The 19,968-nt window shown below is 48.2% G+C and overlaps 1 protein-coding gene across 1 annotated transcript; it reads left to right on the top strand.

The window, feature by feature from the left end:
• Window positions 1-8,186: 8,186 nt before the first annotated feature.
• LOC311325289 (ubiquitin carboxyl-terminal hydrolase 2-like) lies at window positions 8,187-18,851 on the top strand (the record flags this gene model as incomplete). Its single annotated transcript, XM_084457954.1, has 12 exons — window positions 8,187-8,903; window positions 12,489-12,539; window positions 13,161-13,284; window positions 14,490-14,601; window positions 14,777-14,887; window positions 15,306-15,370; window positions 15,631-15,734; window positions 16,014-16,094; window positions 16,954-17,032; window positions 17,786-17,893; window positions 18,025-18,145; window positions 18,770-18,851. The coding sequence occupies 12 exons, from the start codon at window positions 8,187-8,189 to the stop codon at window positions 18,849-18,851; spliced, it is 1,755 nt and encodes a 584-aa protein (XP_084314080.1).
• Between the last annotated feature and the right edge of the window lie 1,117 nt (window positions 18,852-19,968).

Raw genomic sequence — 19,968 nt, 5'->3', positions numbered from 1 at the left:
TTCGAGGCTATTACGTGTGTAATGGAATATGCATATGTTAAAGCAGAACGTGTGTTCTATTACCACTAGCAATCTATACTGTGGGGTAGACGCGTGAGAGCTAGTGCTAAGTGACCTAACGTAATCGAGAGATCTGAGTTGGCTACCCAGCTAGCAATCATTTGTTCTAAGAATGTGAAAACATAAGCATAACGTGTTAGGAATCTTCCCCAATGTTGGCTACACTTGGCTAGCTGTGGATTGCCCTCAAATACTCAAAACTAACTCAAATGAATTAAATCACACTTTTCTAGCGAGTGACTCAGAAGACATCAGTTACACTAGCTATGGCATCGGCATCTGAAAACCCTCGATATGGTTGTGCAGCCTGTGTTCCAAGTTCAAGTTGGTTGTCATAAGGGCATGGGGTACAACATACAATGAAATGCGTACTTGAGAGCTATAATACAACATACCAGTGAAGCCATAATGTTAACAACTGTGACCGTTTGTTTATTCACATTTCCTACTGGTTGAACATTGATTATAATGTTCTGAGGCGCACCACCGAGTTGGCTTCCAGTCCTCGCCAGTTGCCAAAGTTTCAATGATAATTTCACCAACCAATTTGGTTTGTTGCTTACCCGTCCTGTCCTATAAAAAAGCCTTAATGCTAGTCCTTTAAGGGGGAATTGGAATGCCACTGAGTGTTGGGTGACCTGTGGAGGTCAGAGGCAACTGCTATATTTACCGGCTGTGTAACCTGATCTCTGGCATTCTGGATGGCTGTGCTCATACAATCTCTCTGCTGCTGCTCTCTCATTCTGGGGCCACTGCCTCTACACTCCACGGCAGCACCCCAGTCTGTCTGGACGCCCATAGCACCCCGGAGACACGCCAAGACTTTGCTCTATTTACAAAGGGTAACATTTCTTTTTACCTCTATGTTTGTGTGTTTCTGTGTAATTCTGTGTATGTGCTTGTGTTTGTGTGTGTGTGTGTGTGTGTGTGTGTGTGTGTGTGTGTGTGTGTGTGTGTGTGTGTGTGTGTGTGTGTGTGTGTGTGTGTGTGGCACTTGCTCTGTGCTAATCCGTTTTAGGAGTGATGAGCTAGGTGGAAGGCATTTCCAGAAGTTCTCGACATTTTTAGAGTTCCAGAAATCCACCTCGTTACTGTAGTGTTATTGATGCCTGTCATCCAGTGCCTGGCTGGTTTGTGTGTATCTGTCTCTGCACCAGGGGTCTGGCTAGTGAATGTGGATATGCATTCACTGTTTCATGTCAATAGGGTGATATGTGCTGGGTTACCTAGCTTTCTACCGAACCACCCAGGCTCTGTAATACTAAGGCTACCTAGTATTACTGAACCACCCAGGCTCTGTAATACTAAGGCTACCTAGTATTACTAGGGGGGGCTAGTTCTAAACAAACAGCCTCACAACAACAACAACAACAAGTATCAAGCTTATCAGTTTTTTTTACTTCAGTGGAGAAATAAGTCTATCATGATCAGATCTGTATATATGGGAGGTATTGATCTGAGATGACTCATACTCACCCACCTCTGCTCCATCCTGTCCCTCTGTGTCCCCAGGTGTGCCAATAGGGGACCGACTCAGAGGCTGGAGGGGTTTGTACTGTACGTAGGATGAGCTGGCCCCACTCCATCGCTGTCTGCGGGGACTGAGAAACACAGCTCCACAAATAGCAGGTAATCAGAACTGAGCACACACACACACACACACTCACTCAGTGTTACAATCCTCACAACTCACAAACTCAGATCAAATTATTTTCCTGATTGATGGTTCTGAACACATGTTTGCAGTGGCTCTGACACCCTGGAACAACTCACGTGGCTGAAACTGGACACACTCCCACCACACACACCTCTGATGAAATCCAGAGCAAAGCTATCAGTCAGTGGTAATGCGTAGGTTTATTCTTGAAATAGGCTCATAAATCATTTGCTCAATAGGCCAGCTGACTAAATGATTGAGTCATTGATAAGCAAATAGTCATTATAAAAGAGGGAGCATCAGTGAGTGTACAGAGACTGCCTTTCTGTCACTGTTATAAACGACAGGTATGGATTTTTGAATGAAATCCCTATGTCTTATACTGACACCATGCAGGTTTTGACACTTGAGTCATTTTACTCAGTTTTGAGAAATGTATCACAACAGCGGCAGCCTCAAGACGTTACAATGGAAAAGATGAGGGCACCACCATCCCTCTTAGTCTCCAGGTTAGATGTCATCCTTAGCTTGAGCGGAACTAGTTCTCGGCCAACAATCTCAGGGAAGCGCCGTTAGTGGTTGTGCTCCTCATTCAGGGCTGTGATGTCATCTGGCAGGTGGTAGTGCTGAGGCGGGGGAGCTGGAGGACAGTGGGTCGTTTATGGTTGTATGCTCACTGGTGAGTTTGGTGTTGATTGTGATGTTAGGGCAGCAGGAATTTTGGGATGTGTTGCTAGGGAGGCAGGAATGGTTGGATGTTGGATTGGGGGATGTGTAGCTACTGGACAGAGGATGGTTAGATGTGTAGCTACTGGACAGAAGGAAGGCTACTGTAGATGTATACCTACTGGACAGAAGGAAGGCTAGATGTCTTTGCCACCGGGCAGTGGGAAGGCAGGCAGGCATCAGTGCAGCCTCACAGACACTAGTCTCTTATCTACTCACATTTCAGGGTAAATATAGCTGGTCCTAAGACCCAGCCACACCCCCACACCAGCTCAGTATGTCCTGATTTCAAACATGATTCCATTGAGCAGGAGTCCTTTCCACTGTTGGCTCAGCTGCTCTGGGTGAGGACAGGGTTTTTCTGTGCTGTTGAGTTGTTGTGTTGCATTTTGGACACACATTCTCATGTTGTTGTTGTTGTTGTTGTTGTTGTTGCACTAAAATCATTGTAGCTGTAGCTGCACCCCAGGGGTATGAAGAATTTGCGCTACTTTGCTAGTGTGGACAGAGCAACACTAGGGTACCAGGTACTGATGAGTATGTGACAGTGATCAGCAGGTAAACACCAGGCTATTTAAAGTGCTCCCAAAGTTAGAAGAGCAGATGGTCTAAGCACCATTTTGAAACATACACGACTCAAGCTTGGCCGCCAACCTGACTCAGCTGTAGAACCCACAGTTTACAGTAGCACAGCATTTCTCACTTCTCCAATACACACACACGCACGCACGCACACACACACACACACCCACACACACACACACACAAACTCCACAGTGAGTCAATGCTGATCCTACATGCAATGTCACCCCTGGGTAGAGCTTGCGTCATCACGCACATTCTGTAGGCTAACCCTGGTAGATGAGAACATACTCAGGATTCTCTATACTCTGAAAAGACCAGGTTAGTAGTGTATTCCAGGAGGCAGTGGCTTGATTAATGATGATCGGGTGATGCTGCAGTCTGTGTTATCACCTACAGCCTACTATGAGTTAGAATGGATGGCAGAGAGACTGTAACATTGGAACGAAATTGGATAAATCACAAAATGCAAAATGTAGGCTAATAAAAACGGAGCCTGGGGGTGCTAACCACAATTAGGGCTGGGTTAAAAAAATCGATGAATCAAATGATTCAGAATCGATTCATGAATCCCAAAATCGATCTTTTATTTAATGAATGAATTAATAAATGAAGGAATTAATAGTTTATTCATTCATTCAATGATTCATTCATTCATTCATTCATTAATTTTCGATCAGTATCGAAACCCAGCCCTAGTATTGATGTGTTGCATAACTTGGCAGTCGTGTAATAAAGGTTACAGCTAAAAAAAAAACAGGTTTTAGTAACACTAACAGAATCGATATTGAATCGAATCGAATCATGATAATCGATTCTGAACCTTGTGAATCGGAATCGAATCGATTCTTGAAATTCGAATCGATACCCAGCCCACAATAAAATGTCCCCATTGCTTTCTGCACAAAAACTATACTTTGTATGGTCCATTCTACTCCGGGGTCCTTATACTTTCCAAATCCACAGAAGTGGAGCTTCGTTGCTTCTCTGATCCTTGTTCTACATATCAGTATTCTCATAGGTTACTGTAGAGGTTAGGTACATTGTGGATACAGTTATTAGCAGTTGTATTTCACAGGATAGATTAGATAGTTCTTGTTTGGGTAGTTTGATAATGTTGGATAAATTAGACTAGTGATAATGTATGGCTAGGTCATATATGTGTCCTACTGCCAAACTGTTTGTCATGCCCATAGCTGGGGTGTCTGTGGGTGTGTATTGTATATTGGCCTATTACTCTCCTTCTTGCTCCCATGCTTGAAATTCGCTTCACCAGTTTGTCCTCTGGAGCTTTGGGCGAGCACCTTTGAGAAGCATGTCTACTCTAGCCTGCTCTCCCGTGCTTGCAAAAGGACATCTAAATGATCATAGGCTACCCAACATAACATAATAGTAATACAACTTGCCCAGCTGTTACTGACTTGATGACTAGTTGACTAGCTATTGTGTCTAGCTAGCTAGTTAGCTTATTACATTTTAAGAAGCGGTATTTATTCACTTTGACTTAGTTGTGCTTGGCTGTTAAGGGATATGAACGGGACATTGTTATGAAACTGCAGCAGCAACGATTACAGATCGGCTTATGCACGCTGATGATGCACTGTGAGCAGGTGTGCTTCATTTAACTTTCCAAATTGTTTTGGGTCTGTGATATTAGTATACAAATAAAATATCTATGGCATCAGAGATTTTTTTTTTCGCCTTTGTTTTCACAAATTTTAGTGTTCATCATGTTTATCATATGGTAAATGGACTGTACTTAGGCTATATAGCGCTTTCATCCAAAGCGCTTTACAATGGACTATCATTCACCCATTCACACAGACATTCACACACCAATGGCGGCAGCTGCCATGCAAGGTGATAGCCTGCTCATTGGGAGCAATTTGGGGTTCAGTGTCTTGCCCCAGGACACTTTGACATTATGGACAGGAGGAGCCGGGATTCGAACCGCTGACCCTGCGATCCTGTTATTGGACGATCCGCTCTACCACTGAGCCACAGCTGCCCCCATCATGAGAATACACCTGCAAATGACTTCCACAGCTTCACTGACACAAAGGGGGAGATCATTGGTGGGGGACGACATGCTTACTGAGCGATTGCAATGTGGGCCATTTTCATTGTTAAGGCCAACTAGGTTAGCAAACACAAAAACTAAACAGGAAGATAAGGCTATTGATCCACATCTACTAAACAGGAAGTTCTTCATTTTCTTCTTCTTCTTCTTCTTCTTCTTCTTCTTCTTCGTGCGGGTTAGGTGTTGTGTTCTCCTCTCCTCCCCAGGCTCGGGGCCAAGGGGCTATCCTTTTACCACCCCAAGCCTGGGTGAGGGGTAACCCGGGCTATATATCCGGGCACACCTCCAGGAGCCATGTCACCGTTTCGTCATCCAAAACCGTCAGGCCACGCATTCCGTTGGGTGTCCGGTATGTCGGACAGTCCTGGATGACATGGTCTGTGGTTTGTTCCTCAGCGCCACACTTGCACACCACACAGGATGCCAAGCCCCATCTGTGCATCGATGAGCAGAAGTGTCCGACACCGGTCCAATTAAGCCTCAGGCGATTAAGCCTCACCCACGCCGGTCTGAGTAAGTCCATCCCGGTAGGGGAAGGACCGGTGGCCGGGATGAAATCACGGAGTCTGGAGGTGTTTGCCTCCCACTCTGCACGCCAGATGTGGTCCGTCCATCCTGCCTCGTTGATGTTAAGATCTCCAATGTCCAATGTCACGCTGAGATAGGTTGGTTCGGTGCTGTATGGCAGGAATGTTCCGTCGGTGTGCACTCGGAGCTCATGTTTGGCTTCCTTGTTGTTAAGGTGGAAGGCCGCCGACACCGTCTTTGCCTCACTGAGCTTCAATCTCCATTTCTGGAGGTATGCCGCTAGTGTCTGCATGTCCTGGCTCAGGGTCTCCTCCACGGCCTGCCAGTCTCCAGCTGAGTACACCAGCGCAAGGTCGTCTGCATAGGCATACTTCCTGGAGACTGTGTTTGGCAGGTCGTAGGTGTAGATGTTATAAAGGAGGGGGGCCAGGACAGATCCCTGGGGGACGCCGTTCTTAAGGCGTTGCAACCTGCTTCGCTGTCCGCTACCGGTGGTGAGGGTAAAGCTGCGGTTTCGGACACGCTCCATGATCATGCTGACCATGTGCCTGTCGTAGGCAGCCGTCAGGTCTATAAAGACGGTTCTGACCTACTTCTTAACCGAAAAGCTGTCCTCGATGTCTTGAGTTATCAAAGAGACTTGATCTACGGTCAATCTCCCACGTCGGAGCCCGGCCTGCTCTGTGGGAGCAGCGGGTCGGTTCGATTGGTTCCAACGCGGGCGTAGATGAGCCGCTCGAGGATCTTGGATTGGTTACATTCAGAGAGATGGGGCGGTAACTCTTGGGGTCCCCTTCAGGCCTGTTCAGCTTAGGGATTGCGACAACTAGGGCTCTTCCCTAGATTTTGGGGATCCTGAGTTGGCGCAAGCAGGAAGAGAGGAACGCTCTTAACCAGGACTTCAAGGCAGGCGCGGCATGGAGTATAAGCAGATAGAATCAGGCCCCGGAGCTTCCCCTGGCTTTACATGCTGGAGGGCAGCAGCGCCGCTAGGGTTAGACAGGTTAGTGTGGCTTGAACTGGTTAGTGGTGTTAGAACAGGCTTAGTGGGGGAATGTTAGGAGTGTGAGTCTACTGCTGTAGAGTCCCTGACATCCTGCAGTGATAATCAGACACGTTGCCTTTCAGCCATAGTCTCTATGGCCTGGTATGTTTGTAGCAAGCGACCAATGCTGCTAGTTTCTGTGCCGTTATGAAAACCAGCATCTTGTGGGATCTGGGGAGGCGATACAGAATAGCCAGGAGCTGGGTTACCGTGGAGATGTCTGGAGTCCCTCCTCCCCACCTCCGATATGCTTAAATGACCCCCCTAGGGATAGGGAGAAATTTGGCGTTTCAGCAGTGGAAAAATTACAGCAAAGGTTTGGAAATGTAGATACAGAATATGCATAGTAGCAATAAGCATACAAATGAAGAAAACTGGCTCTGATGTAGGCTTATAGCTATTTTAGCCCGGACTAGGGCTGGGATGTAGGCCTGTAGCTATCTTAGCATGGACTAGGGCTGGGATGTAGGCCTGTAGCTATCTTAGCACGGACTAGGGCTGGGGTGTAGGCCTGTAGCTATCTTAGCACGGGCTAGGGCTGGGATGTAGGCCTGTAGCTATCTTAGCACGGACTAGGGCTGGGGTGTAGGCCTGTAGCTATCTTAGCACGGACTAGGGCTGGGATGTAGGCCTGTAGCTATCTTAGCACAGGCTAGAGGTGGGATGTAAGCCTGTAGCTAGCTTAGCCCAAACTGTAGCTTTAGCTAACCAGCAGTACTGCACCTGAGGTATGCACGTCTGCCTCCTATGTTCCCACTCTCCCTGTCTGCCTGTTTGTCTGTCTATCTGCCTGTCTGTCTGTATATCTGCCTGTCCACTACAGATCGATATGATGAATTATTAATACCCTGTGGCCTGTCATGAGCAACAGAGAGGGAGGGGGGTGAGAGAGAGACAGAGAGAGGGAGAGAGAGAGGGAGAGTGAGACAGATTGAAGAAATACGAGCCTACCCCACTAAACCCAACACGGATCAACAACACCAGATAGTTTTATTTATTCAGACGCTGCATTGGCTGGTGAACAGGAGCCCAAACCAGAGCGGGCCGGGCAGGAACACATAGTCCTGCTGCTGCTACCTAACCTCCTACCGTCAGCTGAGCGCTCGCTGCTACAACACAGATCCCCTTACACTCCACTCTCTCTCTCCCTCTCTTTCTCTCTCTCTCTCTCTCTCGTTCTGTCTCTCTCATTCTCTTTCTCTCTGTCTCTCTCACTCTCTCTCTCTCTGTCTCTCTCACTCTCTCTTTTGGCCCTGTATATATATATATATATATATATATATATATATATATATATATATATATATATATATATATATATGTATATACATAGATTTATTGATTTAAATAGAATATACTGATACAGATTTATAGAATGTATCAGTATATCATTATGTATACCATTAGCTCTCTCACTAACAGGTTGCTGTGTGTGTGTGTGTGTGTTCTCTCTTCTCCTTGCAGTCAATGCAGTCTCCCGCGGCGTTCTCAGAGGCTGACCCACCAGCATGTCTCGAGTGTCGACCACCGCCAAGCGCTACACAGGCTCCTCCTACTCCAGCCACTACAGCTCTTATGGCTCCTCCTTGACACCGGGCCTGAGCTCCTACAAGCCCTCCTCCTCCTCCTCAGGCTACTCCTCCTCCTACCTGAGCAGCACCAGCCGAGTGCGCAACTACAGCTCGTCGTCCGAGCCCGAGCGCGACCGCGGCCGGCCGGTCCCGCGCTCCGACCTCCTGAGCAGCGCCGGGCGGCGCAGCGAGAGCCTGAGCAGAGCCCCCGTCCGCAGCTATGGGGCGGGGCTTAGCGGCGGGGCGGGCTACTCCAGCTACGGCTACTCCTCCTCCTCCTCCTCCTCCTCCTCCGCCGGGCAGCACAGCCACCACCTCTCCTCCTCCTCGCCCACCTCCTCCGGCATCTCCCTCAGCCGCCGCAGGTCCGTGTCCCAGAGCGACCTGTGCCGCGACCTGTCCTCCCTGGGCCTGACGGAGCCCTCGCCCTCCTCGCCGTCCTCGCTCGCCAGGGGCTACCGCAGCAGGGCCAGCGAGGTGGCCGAGTCGTACAGCCCGCGGTCCGGCTACGGCGCCGGCGCGGGCCTCCCACGCAGCTCCACACAGGAGGCCCTGTCGCGCAGCTCCGCCCTGGAGACCAGCAGCAGCAGGAGCCTCACCGCCTGGGAGAAGAGCAGCACAGGGCGCTCCAGCTCCCCCTGCAGGGACTCCTCGGTAAGACACTGGGGGGAGCAGGGGGGGGGGGACATAGAGCAATGCCACTTCTTCAGAAGTGTGGAATCAATCAATCAATCAATCAATCAAAGCTTTATTTGTATAGCGCATTTCATACCCAGAGGCAACACAATGCGCGCGTGGAAGCATTATACCCCAGCCATTAAAATTAGATTTTACATGGATGGATGACACAGCCGTATATTTTCATACCGTTCCTTCCCATCAATTCTGCAAATTCCCATTGAAAGTTTCCTATTTTTTTGAAAATTTCCAGACCTTTGCCACCTTAGTCTGTTCTGGTTTAGTCTGGTGTGTGGCCTTGTCTGGTCTGACCTCTCTCCCTTGTGTGTCACACACTGAGCCAGCGGATGGCATGTGTTCCTTGGCTGTTTGTTGTAAACACAAACACTCTCCCTCTCCTGAACTACCATTATCTTGCTCCCTCTCCTTCTCTCTCTCTCTCTCTCTCTCTCTCTTACTCTCCAACTATTCAGTCCATCATCTGGTATCATTTGAGACCCAGTATAGCTACATATTCCTCCATGGTCCTAACCATTCACCACTACTACGGATGAAGTCTTGCTCTGTCATTGCTCTGACCTTGTATCTTTCATTGTAATGAACCTCTTCTGAAATACATGGATTTTACATTTAGTTATTGTTCGTTTAGAGAAATTCTGTTAATATGGACAGCAGATGGTGATGAGAATGTCCCCAGTCCCTTTGGAAAGGGTCGTACTATTTATATTCCCGGAGAGCGTGGAGGGGATCATTACGTGAATGGATCACTCGCAGTATGACGTCTGTGGCCATGGCTCGAGGCGGTTTCTGACGTTTGTACTTTTTAAGCCGAAAGGGGCGTGTCCGTAGAGCTCTTATGGTGCATTCGTTTGTGGTCGGAGTTGGCAAAAGTCGCAAGTGGCAAAATACCTACCTCCGACCTGTGTGCATTCGGGCTATATACCATTATATCACAGTTACCTAGTTATATCTAGTGCATTCGAGCAACTGGGGGCTGAAAAACATATCCGAATTTGCGACGAGGAAGTGCGAGTTCATGCGGCGTTTTATTTAATCATTCCTAGTAGCAAGTCGCAATTTGCCACCTCCTAGTTATAAACGAACGCACCATAAGTCACTGCGATGATCACCGGCACGCCCGTCATCGGTGTCATGCTTGTTGGATTTACCCGTTTTGATATTTAACGAGCGCCACAGGTCTCATGCTACATGAACCGTTCTGTGTCCCTTTACCTACGGTAGACTATTTTGAAGAATATGCTTTTTTTTACCGACCAATAAAACGATCAGGATAAAGAGTTCAAAAAACTTTTTCGGCTACAAGCAAATATTATAATTCAAATTCTTGGAACAGGGACTAGAACAAGTGAGAATCATCCCTGGTGAGTCCAGAGCTGTTTGCTACTCGCTGGAAATCGCCTATAGGCGCGCCGAGCGGCTACAATTATGCCAAGCATGCGACAGTCATATGCGGTGACCGTCCCTGAGGACCCTACGGCCGCCTGGCCGTTCTTAAAGCAAGGGATGCGGCGCAAAAGCTCGAGCATGTCGCGGTCGGCTCTCGTGTCAACGTTAGTGGGGCTTCTCATCAATCAAGCAAAGGTAAGAGTGCGCATAACGGCGACAATACTACTGGGCTCCTGTCCCGTGTGCGCAGTGGTAAGCTACCTTGTAGTGGAGTTGTCTAACGCAGGCTGTTATTACTATGATCGATGAACGCTACGTGACAATATTGTCGCTATCTGTACGGAGATGGATGGCCTACTGGGAAGTCGGCGTTGGTGGCGTGGCGATATTGGGGGTTTGGCCGTCATGCCACTCGCCGTAGCTAAGCCCCCGTTAAGCCTTTGTGCAGGAGCAGTGTCGTGGCAGGTCGCTCGTTATATAATAGGATTTTAATCGCACCACATAGTCGGTGCTCGTATGTTTCTGGTACATTGCTCACTATATTCAGAAGGGTTAAAAATATATATATGTAGCCCAAACTAAGACAAATATGTGTGACACATCTGGGCCCATTTGGTTAGACTTCATCTTCATGTGAGGCTGGGGGTCAGGCTGAGAGGATGAGGGTCAGGATGAGAGGATGAGGGTCAGGGTGAGAGGACGAGGGTCAGGGTGAGAGGATGGGGGTTAGGGTGAGAGGATAAGGGTCAGGGTGAGAGGATGAGGGTCAGGATGAGAGGATGGGGGTCAGGCTGAGAGGATGAGGGTCAGGGTGAGAGGATGAGGGTCAGGGTGGGAGGCTGGGGGTCAGGGTGAGAGGATGAGGGTCAGGGTGAGAGGATGAGTGTCAGGATGAGAGGATGGGGGTCAGGCTGAGAGGATGAGGGTCAGGGTGAGAGGCTGGGGGTCAGGGTGGGAGGCTGGGGGTCAGGGTGAGAGGATGAGGGTGAGAGGATGAGGGTCAGGGTGAGAGGATGAGGGTCAGGGTGGGAGGCTGGGGGTCAGGGTGAGAGGATGAGGGTCAGGGTGAGAGGATGAGGGTCAGGGTGAGAGGATTGAGGTCAGGCTGAGAGGATGAGGGTCAGGCTGAGAGGATGAGGGTCAGGGTGAGAGGATGAGGGTCAGGCTGAGAGGATGAGGGTCAGGGTGAGAGGATGAGGGTCAGGCTGAGAGGTTGTGGGATGTCAGAACGCCCTCTGGCTGTTGGACAGGGACAGATGGCTGAGCTGTTATATAACAGCAAAATGTCTTCTGAGATGGTTTGGTGCTCATAACGCACAGACAGGGGTGAAAATTAACTTTTTGGCTCACGGTGAGTCACCTGCCAAGGGGACTGTAGATGAAAAAATCTACTGGACAAGTATATATATTTTTCAGATAGCCTTCCCAAATCTAGTAGCCAATTGGAAATTGTACCTGCATTTGGCCGGTGGCAGGTGTTCATTTTCAGCCCTGCGCACAGATTAGGTGACGTGTTGACTAGATGATGTAAAGTGTGTGTGCTTGTGTGCGCGCGTTTATGCAGACTAAGTGATGTACAGTAGATGGTTGTGTGTGTGTGTTGTGGGTAGGTATAGACTAGAGACAGGAGACCTAGACCTCTCCTGTCCTTCTACAGATGGCTTTATTCATCCCCCAAGGGCAATGCAGTTTCTACAGTCCACAGACTGCATATACACATTCATACTATATATACACATTAATACTATATATACACACATTCATACTGCATATACACATTCATACTACATATACACATTCATACTACATATACACATTCATACTATGTATACACATTAATACTATATATACACACATTCATACTGCATATACACATTCATACTACATATACACATTCATACTACATATACACATTCATACTGCACAATCATCACCAGTGACAGAGGGAACACGATAAATGGCATGAAGTTGGGCAGAGAGCAGAAGAAAATATTCAATAAGAATACAAGAATGCTCTTCCTGGTTTCCCACCCTACTGGGGGAGGCGGATGTATAGCAGGACACTTTATTTATTTATTTTAACGTCACATTCTCGTACGCGTTCAGGCAGTTTAGTCTAATCAGGTGACGTTGCTTTTGTCTGGTCTCTCCTAGAACTCCAAGAGCGCCCAGGGCCTGGTGGGACTACGGAACCTGGGGAACACAGTGAGTACACTAGAACACTAATACAGTGAGTACACTAGAACACTAATACAGTGAGTACACTAGAACACTAATACAGTGAGTACACTAAAACACTAATACAGTGAGTACACTAGAACACTAATACAGTGAGTACACTAGAACACTGATACAGTGAGTACACTAGAACACTAATACAGTGAGTACACTAAAACACTAATACAGTGAGTACACTAGAACACTGATACAGTGAGTACACTAGAACACTTATACAGTGAGTACACTAGAACACTGATACAGTGAGTACACTAGAACACTAATACAGTGAGTACACTAAAACACTAATACAGTGAGTACACTAGAACACTGATACAGTGAGTACACTAGAACATGTCCCTATAGAGCACGGAGCATACGTGGAACATAGAGCACGGAATGTAGAACTTAGAATATATCACAAAGAACAGTAGAGAGAACACAGAACAGTGAGTGAAGGCCACACTACCAGAGAGGGGCATAGAGGTGGCCTCTCAACGGCAGAGCCTTTTCTAATCCAGTGTGTGTGTGTGTGTGTGTGTGTGTGTGTGTGTGTGTGTGTGTGTGTGTGTGTGTGTGTGTGTGTGTGCGTGTGCGCTGTGCATGCAGTGCTTCATGAACTCTATCCTCCAGTGTCTCAGCAACACCCACAGCCTGCGGGACTATTGTCTGCACAACTCCCATCGCCGGGACCTGAACAACAACAGCCGCACAAACACAGCGCTCATGGAAGGTGAGACCGAGGCCAGAGGCAAATTGCACGTCACAGGACAAACCCCAAGTAGCCAATCACAGGGCGGTTCAGTCAGCCATCTTCCCATGGGGGCTGAACCGGTAGATTTAACCTCTCTGAGACGACTGGAGTGCTGAAGGTTTAGCACGGTGCTGTCTGGCTGAACCCAGCAGAACTCCAACAGAGAGACAGGCAGTATTGAACCAGGCCATGTCTGTCCACAGCTCTGCTCTCACACTGACCAGGAAATAGAAGCCCTCACGGATATATAGTATCTGAATTGAATCTTACCTGTGGCCTTTTTGTCTATATCCAAATTATATATTTGTAATTGTAATAGAGATCTGAACCATATCCATATCTAAGGAAAAGTTGACCATATCCGTTGGTAATCTGAATCCGAGCGAGACAGACATCTACAACAGCACAGGCAATTGAATAATCAGTCACCAATGGTGCGTAGCTTTTATTCAAGGTAAAGCAAAGAAAGCTACACTCTGCTCCCCATCTGGCTCCTCTGCTGCTGCTCTTAGCTCACTGCAGCTACCAGACAGATCGCCTTTACTGTCCTCTTCTCTGGTGAAACGTTGCATCAGTCACTTTCACATCTGTCAATCATGCAATGAGTCACAAATGCCTCACACATGTTTTAATGACTTTTAATGTGTTCTTATCATTAACGTTGGATATCTAGATTGTGCACCTTATATCCCACAATGTAATCCAAGTACATCTGTACCTGACTCGTGTCCAAAAGATAATTGATTCCCCCCTCCGGAAATTGACTGGGATACGGATTGGGTCAGAAGCCATGTTTCCAACCACTTGTCAATCGAATTGTGTGAGGATCGCTAAAAATATGAATGCGAATAAAGCCGGTGAATGTGCGTTTCCATCTAGAGCTTTAAATCGGATAAAGCATTTATCACAAAAGACTTTTATCGAACAAGAGAAAATCCGATGAGATCGACAGTACAAACTTCTTGTCGATTTTCATGATTTTTAATCGAATTTTACTGTTTCCAAAAGGCATTTTTAATTCGATATAACTTAATTAGCATAAAACGTGTGGATGGAAACCTGGCTAGTGAAAAATGGATATTGGGAATATTCAAGAAGACCTCTACCAGCAGCCCTGCAACAATGACGTGTGCTCTCTGTTGTGTTTGCTAAGCTGACCAGTCTTGTTGTTGTTGTGGTTGCAGAGTTTGCCAAGCTGCTCCAGACCATTTGGTCATCTAGCAGCAGTGAGGCCGTCAGCCCGTCAGAGTTTAAGACCCAAATCCAGAGATTTGCTCCCCGCTTCGTAGGATACAAGTAAGCTCCTCCCCTTTAGACCCAAACCACCTGTCAGTTGTGCAGATGGGTTCACACTGCAGTGCAGAATGCTAACTATGCGTGCCTGGTTGTGTGCATGTCTGTGTGTGTGTGTGTGTGTGTGTATGCGTGCGCGCGTGTGTGCATGCGTGCGTGCGGTCGTGTGTGTCCTCAGCCAACAGGATGCCCAGGAGTTCCTGCGCTTCCTGCTGGACGGACTGCACAACGAGGTGAACCGGGTGTCGATGCGGCCGCGCGGCTCCACGGAGGACTTGGACCACCTGCCGTGAGTATTCACCCCGCCAGCCAACCGCCAATGGACTCCCCCGCCAGTGATTGGAATAATTGACAAACACTTTTGATAAATGTTGGATATAAACTTGCTATTCCAGTTGCGCCTCCATTTTTGATTTTTCAAAGATCAAGATGTTTCACTCACTCATTGTCTCCCTCCCATAGAGTGTTGAGGTGATGTCGTCATTTTGTTGCTTTATTTTAGCATTTCCGCCATTGTAGGGCTAGTCTAAAATGTATGGGATTTGCAAAAAATGCCCAAAATAAAGTATATGTTTAACAGAGACTCACAGAATAGAGTGTTTTGTAAAAGTTAAATTGATCATTGAAGATGAGTTTTGTGAATTTTGAAGCCCTTAGTTGCTTCTAATGATGTTGTTGTTGTTGTTCGTGTGTGTTCCTCTCTGCAGGGATGAGGAGAAAGGCAAGAAGATGTGGAGCAAATACCTAGAGAGAGAAGACAGTAAGATTGTAGGTGAGTTTATCCAGGAGGGAGAAGACAGTAAGATTGTAGGTGAGTTTATCCAGGAGGGAGAAGACAGTAGGATTATAGGTGAGTTTATCCTGGAGAGAGAAGACAGTAGGATCGTAGGTGAGTTTGTCATGGAGGGAGCAGACACTAGGATCGTAGGCGAGTTCATCCTGGACACAGGACAGTGAGATAGAAGGTGCTGCAGCTCCATGCTCAGCTCGGTTCTCTGCGAGAGACTAATCCTCCGTTGTGCCCGTCACCAGACCTGTTTGTGGGGCAGCTGAAGAGCTCTCTGACCTGCAGTCACTGTGGCTACTGCTCCACAGTGTTCGACCCCTTCTGGGACCTCTCGCTACCCATCGCCAAGGTTAGAGCACACTTTCACTCTATCTTTCTCTCTCTCTCTCTCTCTCTCACACACACACACACACACACTGCATCGTCCTTACCCCAGTGTTTACCCCCCAGTATTAGTTATTGGAGCATGGAGTATGAAGCACACTCCCATTATTATGTGGCCTTAACATGTATTCTCTCTCTCTCTGTTTGTCTTTGTGTGCTTGTACATGTACGTGTGTGTGTGTGTGTGTGTGTGTGTGTGTGTGTATATATATGTTTGTCTGTATGCGTCTGTGTTTGGGCTCAGAAGGGCTATGGAGAGGTGAGTCTGATGGACTGCATGAGGCTCTTCACCAAAGAGGACGTGCTCGACGGCGATGAGAAACCCGTAAGTATCTCTTTTGGCCTCTACCGGCCTTTACTGTGCTCTACGGGCATCTACTTTTTTGTATGTTGTAGATGTGTGTGTTTGTGCTGTAGATGTGTGTTTGTGCTGTAGATGTGTGTGTGTGTGTGCTGTAGATGTGTGTGTGTGTGTGTGTGCTGTAGATGTGTGTGTGTATGTGTGTGTGTGTGCTGTAGATGTGTGTGTGTGTGCTGTAGGTGTGTGTGTGCACAACTCCAGGCACTTCCCATCTTGACTACTGCAACTCACTTCTGTCCGGGCTGCCTTTCTCCGCCATCAGACCTCTGCAACGCGTCCAAAACACTGCAATCCTTCTGGTTTTCAAGCTTCCTAAAATCTCCCATGTAACCCTCCTCCTTAGCCCTCTTCAATGACTTCCAATTGCAGCTCACATCAGATTCAAGACCTTAAGGGGCGATCACACCTGGAAAAGACGCTAGAAACACGGACGCTTCAAAGACGCTTGAACGCTTGAAACGCCTGGGCCAAACGACGATGACGAAATGGCGCTTCTCGCGTCTGACGCTCAAAAAGTTGAAAATAGTTCAACTTTTTTTTAATTCAGCGTCTACAAACGCGCGTCAAAGCTGACGCGCCTGCAAGAAAAGACGACCTTCCCACTACTCTTATCAGGACAGGGGAGTCACTCACCAGCTTTCGCAGGAGACTCAATACCCATCTCAGCACTCATTATGTGTGTTTGTGAAATGTACAGTAGATGTGTGCTTGCTGCAGGTGCGTGTGTGTGTGTGTGTGTGTGTGTGTGTGTGTGTGCATGTGTGTGTCTGTGTGTGTAGAAGACTGCAGCTCCAGCTCGTCCTGTGGTGTGTATTTCCTGCAGACATGCTACAGGTGTAAAGCCAGGAGAAGATGCACTAAGAAGTTCACCGTCCAGAAGTTCCCCAAGATCCTGGTGCTGCGTATCCTTCCTCAAACTGACAGGGGGGCTGCCTTCCAGGCATTAGTGACCTGTATAGGGGCTGCCTTCTAGGCATTAGTGACCTGTATAGGGGCTGCCTTCCAGGCATTAGTGACCTGTATAGGGGCTGCCTTCCAGGCATTAGTGACCTGTATAGGGGCTGCCTTCCAGGCATTACTGTCCTGTATAGGGGCTGCCTTCCAGGCATTACTGTCCTGTATAGGTGCTGCCTTCCAGGCATTACTGTCCTCTATAGGTGCTGCCTTCCAGGCATTAGTGACCTGTATAGGTGCTGCCTTCCAGGCATTAGTGACCTGTATAGGTGCTGCCTTCCAGGCATTAGTGACCTGTATGGGGACCTTTATAGGGGCTGCCTTCCAGGCATTAGTGTCCTGTATAGGGGCTGCCTTCCAGGCATTAGTGACCTGTATAGGTGTGCCTTCCAGGCATTAGTGTCCTGTATAGGGGCTGCCTTCCAGGCATTAGTGTCCTGTATAGGGGCTGCCTTCCAGGAATTAGTGTCCTGTATAGGGGCTGCCTTCCAGGCATTAGTGACCTGTATAGGTGCTGCCTTCCAGGCATAAGTGACCTGTATAGGTGCTGCCTTCCAGGCATTAGTGTCCTGTATAGGTGCTGCCTTCCAGACATTAGTGTCCTGCGCTGCCTCCCAGGCACTAGCGTCTTGTATGGACTAGTATTTCCTCCTGCTGGAAGTTAGTGAAGCTGCTTTCCTTGACTCCTGCCCTTTGTCCAGATTTGAAACGTTTCTCTGAAGCTCGGGTTCGAAGCAGCAAACTCTCCACGTACGTCAACTTCCCTATGAAGGACCTGGACATGCGGGAGTTTGCCTCTGGAAGCAGCGGTGAGTTTCAGCTACGTCCGTCCGGTTGCTAGTAGCTCCCATTATCATCCATGTTCATAATGTTCTGTGTCATGCGATGCTCAGTTGGAACCATAAGGTGACGGTCTCCCTGTGTGTCTCTCCCCCCCCAGTCAATGCGGTGTATAACCTGTATGCAGTGTCCAACCACTCAGGAACCACCATGGGAGGACACTACACTGCCTACTGCCGCAGCCCCACCTCAGGAGAGTGGTACACCTTCAACGACTCCAGGTCTGTCTGTCTGTCTGTCTGCCTGTCTGTCTGACTATTTATCTGCTTTCTTTTCTTCCTCTACCTCCCACTCTACTCTCTCTTTTCTCTTCCCTCCTCCTCCATAGAGACTCCAGCTCCGCTGATCTCTCCCAATTTCAGCCTCTGTCTCTCGATCAGCTTCATGGCTCCCTCCCACTCACTACCTCTGTCTCTCTCTCTCTCCCCCCCCCCCCCCCACTCACTACCTCTCTGTCTCTCTCTCCCCCACTCACTCATCATGGGATTGGTATTGCTTAGTCAACTGAGCCTCAAGACCAGTTATTGTTTGGTTGTTTGTTTATTGTCTCTCTCTTAACTTCCTGGCTCTCTCTCAACCTCTCCCTCATCCTTCTAGCTCTCTTAGCCTCTCTCCCCCCCCCCCCCCCTCTCTCTCACCCCCCCCCCTCTCTCTGTCTGTCTCTCTCTCTCTCTCAGCCTGTCTCTCTCAGCTTATCTCTCTCTCCTGCTCCACAGCTTGTCATTCATAATGCAACCCCCATCCTGACAATGTTACCAGAGGACAAGTTATTCACAGTGTATTCAGAGCAAGAGTACTGAGCACACCGTTAAGCTTCTCTGTGTCCCTGTCTTTCTGTGTGACAGAGTAACGCCAATGTCGTCCAGCCAAGTGCGCAGCAGTGATGGCTACGTGCTCTTCTACGAGCTGGCCTCCTCACACCTGTGAGCCTGACCTCGCCTGGAGGAGGAGGGGATGATGGATGGATGGAGGGTGGGAGGGAGGAGGAGGGTAAAGCAAGGCCCGAACACACACACACACCGGAGGCTACTCCTCCCACCACCTGAAGACCTCTAACACGTGGTCAAGCAGAGAGAAAGAGAGACTTCCTGGACCTTGTCAGACTCTGGAATCTACGGGAAACATACTGATCCACCCACTCCTCCTCGTTCCCTCCCTCTGTTGTCACCGGTGTGTGTGTGTGTGCACATGTGTGTGTGTGTGTGTGTGGTTAACACAGAGGAGCACTTCCAGGCAATAAAACCAACCAACCCAGCATCTCCGCCTCTATGCACTGCAAACAAACTTTGGTCCCGACTGCGCCTTCTTCTTCTTCAAGATCGCCTCAATAATTGAAAAAGACTTGTTTCAATTTAGATTTTTGTTTTGGATTTTTCTTGTTGATTTTGTATTTGTACCACCCCTCCCCGTCGTCATCATCATCATGGAGGATGAGCTGCGTGTGGGTGCCACCTGCTGGCGAGGAGGAGGAGGACAAGACGGCCTTGTGTCGTCAGGCCGTTACTGACGGTCCCCTCGTGTCCGGACACAGTCGTCATCTCTCACCTCCACACTCCTCTCTATCTCTTTTCTCTCTGTGTGCCTCTCTCTGTATCTCTCCATCTGTAGTCATATGGGAGCCCAGGTGGGGTGCAGCAACCAAGTTGCTGCCCCCTAGTGGTACATGATGAGGATGCTCTCACAGCTGTGGTATTTTCCTGTGTGGCTGCTACTGATGTATTGAAGTGCTGTGAGTGAATGGACTGTCCTGTATGGAACGATACTCTGGATCAACAATCCTCTTCAGTGTGGTTCCTCCGTTTCACGCCATTGAACAACATTGGAAGAATGTTTTGAAAACACTATATCTGTATATTTTTATATTCTGATGCAATATAGAGAATGTACTATACAGTGGTGCTGAAGATGACCCACTACTGTTGTCAGGAGAAACCCGTTATTTATGCTTACTGGTGATCACGTATGGAGAGCCACACCTTCTCACAATGGGGGTACAAACCCATGAGTATACAGTATATATATATATGAATTAATACATTAAAAC

The sequence above is a fragment of the Borostomias antarcticus genome, assembly GCF_949987555.1.
Source record: "Borostomias antarcticus genome assembly, chromosome: 1".
Taxonomy (NCBI): domain Eukaryota; kingdom Metazoa; phylum Chordata; class Actinopteri; order Stomiiformes; family Stomiidae; genus Borostomias; species Borostomias antarcticus.
Note: the sequence above shows the minus strand (reverse complement) of the source record. Positions and strands in the feature narration are given on the sequence as shown.